Here is a 10,311-nt window from a genome sequence, read left to right on the forward strand (position 1 = left end):
AGTGGGCACTGGTAGCTCACACCTGTAATCCTAACTACGTAGGAGGCTGAGGTCTCAGGATGGAGATTCAAAGCCAGCCCAGGCACCAGAGTCCATGAGACTCTTATCTTCAATTAATCACTGGAAAACCAAAGTGGTGCTGTGGCTCAAGTGGTAGAGCACTAACTGAGGTGCTTAGAGACTGGGTCAGAGCCCAGACCCAGAGTTCAAGCCTCATGACCCCCTCAAAAAATATAAATATAAATATATATATATATATATGTAAACACCATAGGTTAGTAGCCAAATCACAACTAAAAGATGAATGGCTAACAAAGAAAAAAACAAGTTCATTTTCCCAGGTATTCAAAGGAATGTGAATGGTGTTAAGGGCATGATATTTCTTAATCTTTCTGTAGACAGAAATAACTTTAAATTATCAGTTCAACTGTTACAAGTTTGGTTAGGAATTGCTGAAAAGCACAAAATAACACACCCTTTCTGGAAAGATTCTGCAAGAGTTTCACAAAATTAAAATTCTTTGACCCATAATTCCAAGTGTGTATTTCTTTAGCAGGAAGTCAAAGATGTAATTACAAGCTAAGGATACAGCTCATGGGCAGAGCACTTGCCTGGCATGTGTGAGGACCTGGGTTCAATTCCTACCACAGCAAAATAAGAAAAAAATTTTTAGAAAGTGATAATAACTTAGAGAGATGTTTGACTCAACATGAGAACACTTCAGTATGCCAAAATACTATAATCACCAAAAGCCATGATTTTTAACATCTAATACAATGTTCGGAGAATACAGTATCTACTTCTAAATACCCATTTCTATATAAAGCATACTCACAAAGAAATGTGTCTAGACCTGAGAGAAGAAAAGTACACACACTTGGAAGCCTAGAAAAATAGGCATGTAACTATCAATGTGGTTATTTAGGTGAGAGTGTCTACTGTTTTCTATGGCATATATTTGAATAATTTAATTATTTTTCAACAAGCATGTTTCTGTTTTATAAGACAACAATATTGGCTGGATGCCTAGTGGCTTGCATGAGTAATCTTAGCTACTTAGGAGACTGAGATCTGTGGATCCTGGTTCAAAGCCAGCCCAGACAGAAAAATGCCTGTGAGACTCTTATCTCCAATTAACCACTGAAAAACCACAGTGGCCCTATGGCTCAAAGTGGCAGAGTGTTAGCCTTGAGCAAAAAAAGCTAAGGGACAACACCCAGGTACTGAGTTCAAGCCCCATGACCAGCAAAAAGGAAAACAAAAAAGGTAACAATATTAAGTCAGCTTTGAATAATGTTAATAATGTGGGTAAATTCATTTAAGATGGTAAATCAAAAAAATAAAAATATAAAATTAGCCCCAATTTTTATTTATAAAAATTTTACATAACATATGCGGAAATAACAATGGAATTCCCCTTTATAACTAATGCAAGCTAATAAAAAATGCTTAAAATGTCTGTATACTTATGCAAGTGAAAAAAACCATACAAATAGTAGTATGTAAATACAGACTACGTCTGGCATTATAATTAATTGGAATTTTGCTTCTTATTTATATTGTATTTTCCATCCCCAATAGGTTTTAGAAATATAGTTAGTATTGTTTTTTTTTTAAAAAAAAAAAAAAACCTTTTGTTGTTGTTTTAGGATTGCTAAGTGCCTTTGATGCACTAACTGGTATTGTCAATTATTAACCAACAATTTAGCCAACAACATTCCTGACATACTTAGCTATACAACCTTTTCAAATATTAGTATCAGTTCTTTCCACAGAGACATACTACATTAAAATGACTAAACCAACCTGGCACTGGAAAACAGTGTAAAAAAATAGCAATATGACTTACAAAATTTTTAGAACATCTGGGGAAAGACTTACAATTTGTATGAAGACTAAATTTATAAATTCTCACACATAATTTAAATAGGATTTAACAGTTCAGGATCTCTCAGAGTCCTATTTCACAAAGCATATTTCAAAAATGCTGCTGTAAACTATCAAGTTATATGTATTGAAATTCTATAGAAATGCATTTTTAAAGTAGCTTTTCAAATAAGATTTCACTTTCAATACTAAAAGTGATACTGAAACGAGTTGAGCGTAGAGAAAGTTGAGGAAGAAATATATCATCTGATAAAGAAAGATAATGGTGGAAAGGAACACATACACAAATGAAAATACAGAGGATTCAATATAATGAAAAGATCCCAATTTATTATATAAATATCTCTATTACTAAAAGCAAACTAGATCTGGATCCTGATGTGGGAAGATAGAGAATGATAAACTGAAAAGCCAGGAACATATCAGAACCACAGTAAATAATTACAGCTCAAGGACAGAAATGAGTCATCTGCTTGGAAGGCCCTGAGTTCAAACTCAAGTAGGCCAGAGAAGAAGAAAAAAATCCACTGCCATGACATAATGATTCAGTGAGTGGGACCCAGCTATTCTGCTAACCTGAGCTAGTATTTCTAGCTTTAGCCTATGAGGACCCCAGCCATCAGGAGAGATAGATAAGAATAAACAAAATGTGTGTGTGTTGGTCCTGGGGCCTGAACTCGGAGCCTAATGTTCTTGATGGCTGGTGCTCTGGCCATCTGAGCCCTGCCTCCAATCTGACATTTTGCTGGTTAACTAGAGATAGAATCTTCCTGACTTTACTACGAGAGCTGGCTTTGAAAAGCAACCTTCTAAATCTCAGCCTTCTGAGAATGAACCACCATTGTTTGACATGGATAACCTTTCCAATGCAGAGAGTAGTATACACCATAGAATATGGATGTTTGGTTTGCTCTGCACTCTGTGACTTAGGAAAGACATTTAATTGTCTGTGCCTCCACTTTCTCTTCTGCAAACTGCAGAGAGTAAATGTACCTAACTCACAGGCTGTTCTGAGAATTTTATGTGTTAAAATATGCAAACTGCTCAAAACAGGGCTCGGCATATAGTATTTTATAAGTAAACATAAGAATAATTCACACTTACTATAGATTGAAAGATAAATTACATAGAGGTATTCACAGCTCCCACTTAGATTCTGACTCTTTTTCCAGCTAAGTATTTGACTAAGGCTTTCAAGGTCTACTGCTATTGCCCCTTTTCCATTAAAAAGACTAAATTTATGTCCCTTTACTTATACCATTTTCCATTTAAGGGACTAAATCATTAATGTGGCATGCTACGTTAATAGATAATATGGAGAGTACAGATTTAGAGGCCAGCAGATATGGGTCAAATCTCAGCTCTCCCATATACAGCTACAAGATCAAGATCCTGAACATGTTATTCTATTTTTTTTTTGCCAGTCCTGGGGCTTGAACTCTGGACCTGAACATTGTCCTTGGGTTTTCTCAAGGGTAGAGCTCTAGCACTTGAGCCACAGCACTATTCCCAGCTTTTTCTATGTATGTGGTACTGAGGAATCCAACCCAGGTCTTTGTGTATGCTAGGTAAGCACTCTACCACTAGGCCAAACTCCTGGCCCCTTAACATGTTATTCTGAGCCTCAATCTACTCTTTGGTGTGGAATGGGGGGCGAGGGGGGTATGTGGCAATATCTACCCTCACAGAACATCTGTGGAAATTAAATGTAATAACTTAAGTAAGGCAACTTTTCTCCCTTACACGTCTGGTGCACTTTTAAACTAGTAGCACCCTTTGGGATTAGAATTTGGCAATATTTACCAAAACACAATGCCGTTTATTTAACATTCTTTCACTTCTAGGATTATCTGAAAACTAAGATGCTCCCTCCATTACTATAAAGAAAAGAGAAAGAAGGAAAATTGAATTCAAGGAGAAAAATAAAATCCTAAAACAATAACAGCACACTAAGGCCGTTGAAGAAGGATTCGGTTGATAACAGTTGAGTGTGATTTAAGTTTATTTTTACTTACTTACTTGCTAATTGAAAAAATTTAGTTATTAACTTTTGCACTGGAAAAATAAACACCCCAAATGCCAATAAATACCATGTATTTCTTCCTAGCATTTGTCTAGTTTCAGAAGTTTCTTTGATGAACATATGCTCGCTTTACAATAGCAGACCAATTCATTCAGAACACGAATGTAAGTGAGCAGGAAAAGAAAGGATTAAGAAAATTAACTGAAATGTTAAGAGTACCTGTCTCCATTTTCCAAATGTTCTATTAAGTGGTTAATGTCACTTTCATAATGAAAAAATAAATCCTTAAGCTTGTCCCATCCTCATGAATGCTTATCTTTCCTTCTTAGCTAACAAGGATGGGTAACAAATGTATTTCTTGGGAATTTTAGAAGTACAGTCTCCAACAATTTCAGTAGTTTGTTTCATGCATGAAAATAAAACAAGGAAAGTTGTTGAAACTGTGTGAAGAAGAGGGCTGGGAGGAAATGCAGAGAGAGGCAGGGGATGAGAATGGCCAGAATATATCTGTGCATGTGTAGAAACATTACAGTGAAGACTCACTTGTATGACTAATGTATGCTTTAAAAAATTCAGAAATGGGGGGACCAGGAGTGTAGCCTAGTGGTAGAGGGTTTACCTAGCATGAACCAAGTCCTGGGTTTGAGTCCTAGGTACCACATACACAGAAAAGGCTGGAAGTGGTGCTGTGGCTCAAGTGGTAGAGCGCTAGCCTTGAGCAAAATGTGTCCAAGGACAGGGCACAGGCCCCGAGTTCAGGACTGGTCCCAGGACTGGCAAAAAAAAATTTCAGAAATGGAAACAGCCAAGGTGCCAAGCTCTAGGAGTAGTTGTGCATGGTTTAAGCCTGTGCATGGTTGAGGCCTGTTTAGAGCTGAAATGCATAAATTTTTTTTTTTGCCAGTCCTGGGGCTTGAACTCAGGGCCTAAGCACTGTCCTTGGGCTTTCTCAAGACTAGAGCTCTACCACTTGAGCCACTGCACCATTTCCAGCTTTTTCTATGTATGTGGTACCTAGGAATTGAACCGGGGTCGTTGTGCATGCTAGGCAAGCACTCTACCACTAGGCCAACCCCTGGCCCATGAAATGCATAAATTCTTAAGCCACCCTTTAAAAGGTCAACTGAATTATTCTGGCCCACAAAAGGGAAGTCCTACAAAATGGTAAAATTAGAGGCTTGACTAAGGTATTAAAATATAAGGGTTGCTATCTTGTAATTTGGAGATTCCACACCAAGATGCACAATTTACAAAGGTTTCCAACAAGTGCAAACTGGGTGAAAGGAAGAAAAAGGCTAACCTTTGAATGATGGCTGAACAGCTGATTAGTATACTGAACCGGATACTTTTTAATTTTTTAACTGAGCCTCTGTTTCATGCTTTCTGTTACTAAGATTACCACCACTGAATGCACTTTTGGTCTTTTTTTTTTTTTTTTTTGCCAGTTCTGGGCTTGAGCTCAGGGCCTGAGCACTGTCCTTGGACTTTCTCAAGGTTAGAGCTCTACCACTTGAGCCTCAGCACCACTTCCGGCTTTTTTCCATGTATGTGGTACCGAGAGATGGTACCTGGGTCTTCATGCATGCTAGGCAAACAGTATACCACCAGGACAAAGTCCCAGCCCCACATTTGGCCTTTTAATTACTATTAAATCTGGGAACTCAGAAAAACAGCTGACCTACAGTAATGTCCATAAATATTTGTTGATTCTACAAACTGAAGAGTGAAGGGACACTTGTAAGGCCTGATAACCTTTCATACAGGCCTAATACTTGCCCAAGCAAGTACATTTTAAGGGATGTGAGAGATCAACACAGAGAGTTACTCAGACCATCCCCTGCATTACTAACTCACTGAATACATTTTAGAAAGACAGCATTAGTAAGAACATAGTTTGGTCCTCTTAAATGGGTGAAGCATCCACTTTGGCATTATGTGAGGACAGAGTATTCAGGTTCCTGAGGCAGAATTTCAGCTATAATGAAAGCAGTGGGCTGCAAGCCCTCCAATGTCCATCTGTCTAGTGAAATATGTCCACACCACAAGCGACACCACTGGACCCTCGGCTCATCACAACTTACAAACAGTATATAAGACTCCTGAACAAATGTTTTGAATCAAGAATTCACCCAGAGAAAATTCCAATTCAGCTGAACACTTGTATTTCTCACTTTAGCTTGATACATTTACATTGGTGCCACTGTGGTGCCATGAGAATTTTGAGAATAGAACACACTGGATATTGAGAGGCACCTGAGATTTCAAGAATCTGAATCCAGCTATGTTCCACTGAGATTCATCGGGCCTTCTAACCACACAGGAAGCCCTCCAGTCTATTTCTACTTTACCTCTGATAAACTCCTAGCCTCAAAGAAAGCAGGATTTCCCCTAAGAAACCACTGAAACTGCTCTCCTAAAGAAACAATCCATGAATGCCAAAATGTAGCAAATGCTGAAGCAGGCAAGGAAGAAGAGGAATGAGAAAGTGGGAATAAAGGTGTAAGGAATTTAGAAAGAAGTGTCCACACCAAGGTGAAATTCAATAAGATGAAGACTAAGAAACAGTCATTTGATTTAGAAGTGATATCATTTTATCCAGAGCAGCTTCCACCCTGTAATGGGGCAGAGGCCAACTACAGTGACCCAGGAATAAAGTCCTGTCACAGCAAGTGTCATCACATCAGAGAACAACCAATTACAGTGGCAAAAGAGTGAAAGGAGGCAGAGGAGTGGGGGAAGGGTAGGAGAATACTGTCTTTTCACAAAGACAGTGAAGAAGTCCAGACGTATATGTTTACAGTGAAGAGGGTGAGTCCAATTGGATTGGGGAAGGCATGGGTTTCTCCAATAGAAATACCCATCTCCATTGTCTCCTCTTCTCTGCCTGTCCCACAAACAATGAAATGGCCCTAAGAAGTCTGCCTGCAGTCTTCTAAATCTATTCCTCCTTCTGAAGTCCTCACTCACTTGAATTCTCTCCTTGGCCTCTCTCACCTCCTTAGTTACTCCTCAGCTTGCTTTCCTGGCTTTTCCTCTTTAAATGTTAAAGTGAACTGGGTGCTGATTGCACATGACATCTGGAGAATTGGCAGTTCAAAGCCAGTCCTGACATGAAAGTCTGAGACTCCATCTTCAAATAATTAGCAAAATACCAGGCTAGAGGCATGGCTCAGATTGTAGAAAGCTATCCATGAACAAGCAAGCCAAGCAAGAGAGCATGGGAAAACTGAGTTCAAACTCTAGGAGCAGCAAAAGAAAAAAGAAAAAAAGGTTAAAACTTTCACAGTCTGTTCCCTTTGAGAGGCCCACTATTTCCACTGACAAACTCTTCCTCTTCAAATATCATCTGCACTGCAAAGCCTTCTTTAATAAGAGTGCCTCATTCTACCACTGTACTCATGCAATAAACTCACTCCAGCAATTCTTCTTTTCCTCTAGACTATGACTTCCTCAAGAAACATATGTAGAATATATTAAACATGTAATTTCCATTGACTGAGTGCATCATTACACAGCGAATATATACTACAAAGTAAGTAATGGGAATACCTACTAATAAATGTAATATAATAAATTACATATGTATTACTCAACACAGAGTTGAATGACAGTCTTGATCTATTAGCAAGAATCCAAATTACATCATGGACAATATATACAAAAGGACATTCATATGTACTTTTACCCAGTCATAACTACAGGATGAGGTAGAGAAATACAGTTTCAGAGAAATGGTTACAAATCCCCTTGCCCTCATCTACTGCCCTGCAACATAAGTCTTCACTTTTACCCTGAAAACACCCTCCTTCACCTACTGCAGTTTTTGTGATGACTGTCAACTAACTGACACAGCTGGCTCTTTCACACTATGTAAGTCTCAACTCAAATGTTACCTTCCCAAACATCTTCGCCGAGCATGTGTAGTAAAGCAGCACTCCATCGTAACGTCGATCTGTCACAACTCAGAACATATGCCACTACATGACAGCAGCTAACATTTTATATCAGTCTCCTTCACCTAGTTTATCACTTGATTTTCTGTTCATGACCATGCTTGTATGTCTTGTATGGGTAATCAATAGACACTCATTGAATGAAGAAATGAATGAGGGAATGAGAAAGAAAACTAAGTTTACCATTAGGAATAAAATGTGGAAAATAAATATGCAGGTATAGACAATAGGATTTATTTCTACTTATAAACACACTGTTATTCTCTATCTGTGGGGGCTGGAATAGGCATGTCCTTATCCTTCTTCAGGAGCAGAATCCAGCTTACCAACCTAGGCCTTGGAGCATGCTAGATGAGCACACTACCACTGGGCCATGCTCCCAGCCCCAATGCCATATAATTTCTTATTGAAAAGAAGTCATTCCCATAACAATGGGGGCGAAAATTTAAGGTAGGATTGCTGCTAACATTCAGACTTACCAAATGACCAGTCCTAGAAAACTATGCCCAAATTCCACTGTAAGCACCATAAACACTGAGACTAAGACATGCCCATGACTGAGTTGCCAATATCCAGCACAGTTCACAGTCCCACAGGACATGCACCAGATGTTCCTTACGTGAGCACATAAAGCATAGCCTTAAGAGGAAGGGCCACTGAAATACATTTTGCCTGCCTATAAACTCTAATGACAGAGTACAAACTAATACCTTTCTCTGACCCCCACCCCGGCCCTTTTAAGTGTATTTTGGTCAGTTAAGACAGCTCAGAGTGTCCAAACTACAAGAATTGAAGAATTGCAGTGTTTTGTATCCATTCATCTGTTGTGATTCCCTCAGTTTCATCAACAACCACAGATGAATACAAAGAGTAGTTAACAAAGATTTTAATTCACTATAGCTACAATGAACTTTGGGGCCAATGCACTCACTGCATGACAGACGGCCTTAACAAATTGTCTCTAAAACAAGAGAACGCATAGATACTAATCCTGCTTCAAACCATGAGAAGTTGGGAAGAAAGATTTAAAACTCCTGCCTATGACTCAGACATTTACAGGAAAACGTACTACTTGAAAATCACAGTTGTTTCTAGATGGAACAATATTAACTGCACCCTGCACAGAGATGGGATTACTAACAGCGATCCGCAACTGCAAAATTACAGATGCTCCTGGAGTTTGCTGCCAGGGTACCTTGTGCTGTTTGCTAACTATTTAATACACAGCACTTTGCAGAGAGTTGACACAATGCGGTAGGGGAAAATTGCTTAAAGCAACTTCTCCGCCCTCTACCTGCAGGCCGCCTTTGCCTCTCGCCAGCAGCCCGGCGTGTGCTCCCTGGCCCAGCGACTTCCCAACTTCCTTCTGTCTAAAGCACTTACTTTAGTCAGTTTGTCTTAAAACTCTTCAGGACGATGGGGGAGGAAATACATCATAGTAAACACAGAAGGGTCAGCAGGTCCTCAAGGTGGCATTCACGTGTGTGTGTGTGTGTGTGTGTGTGTGTGTGTGTGTGGCCGGGTTCCACAAACAAATGAATGGACAAGGTGACAGGGAGAGGGAAGGGCTTCCAGCGTCCCCGCCTCCGGATCGCCTGGCACCCGCGCCGCCCAGGGCATGGGGCCGGGTCACAGGGGGCAGCCGCCCGACCCTAACCGCCCAGCCCACCTGAAGCTGCCGCAGGAGTCGCTGCACGCCGCGGCTAGGCAGGGCTGGGCGAAGGGGCGGAGTGGTGACAGGGCTCGGTGCCCCCCTGTCCCTCCAGGCTGAGGTTGGACCCCCAAGGGCATCGACTCCCAAGGTTCGGACGCGGGGCGGGGGGGGGGGGGTGGAGGGCTGGCCCCGAACCTCCTGCAAACCAGGGCTCCTCCGATCCCCAGTCAGAAGAGGCGCCCAGGGTCCAGGCAGGAGGCAGCCAGGGCGGTGGCGGGGGCCGGTACTCACAAAGCCCGCTGGAGCCGGTGCTGGTGAACATGGTCCCGTCGGCCCGGAGCCCCGGCGGGGGCCAAGGGGAGGGGAAGCGGAGGTGGAGAACCCCGGCGGTCGCGCAAGCGCACTCCGGGCAAGGGCCGCCAGTGCGCCCGCACCCCACGCTCCCAGGCCGCCGAGCGGAAGGCGCATGCGCGGCCCGTGGGGCGCCCTCCCTTCCTGCCGGGAGGGGAAGTGCGTCCTCCGCGAGCGATTCCCGCCCCCCCGCCTCGCCTCACACCAGAGGCTCTTCGAGGGCCTCTCCGCGAGGCCCGCCTGCTCCGGGCACCGCCGACACCGGGTGCTGTGTGAGAAAGTTTCGAGTGGCGCGAAAGGAACCGAGGACACCTCAGCAGCCCTCAGGTGCCCGGCGTGGGCCTCCTGCTCGGTGGAACTCGGAGGCCGAGGATTCTTTGGAATGCCGGCAGTGGGTGGCGGGACGCCTGGCACGTGCCACGCCCGCTCCCGCCTTCCGGTCG

General features: G+C 42.2%; 1 protein-coding gene across 1 annotated transcript in view; it reads right to left on the reverse strand.

Annotated features, from left to right (window-relative positions):
- Positions 1–9,941, reverse strand: part of Ubac2 (UBA domain containing 2) — a 129,012-nt gene extending 119,071 nt beyond the window's left edge. The window contains exon 1 of the mRNA XM_090341932.1: positions 9,809–9,941. Within this exon, the coding sequence (XP_090198058.1) occupies positions 9,809–9,839 (31 nt within the window). The 5' untranslated portion in view covers positions 9,840–9,941. The remainder of the gene's footprint in view (positions 1–9,808) is intronic.
- Positions 9,942–10,311: the final 370 nt, after the last annotated feature.

The sequence above is a fragment of the Megascapheus bottae genome, chromosome 11, assembly GCF_031878675.1.
Source record: "Megascapheus bottae isolate mThoBot1 chromosome 11, mThoBot2.hap1, whole genome shotgun sequence".
Taxonomy (NCBI): Eukaryota; Metazoa; Chordata; class Mammalia; order Rodentia; family Geomyidae; genus Megascapheus; species Megascapheus bottae.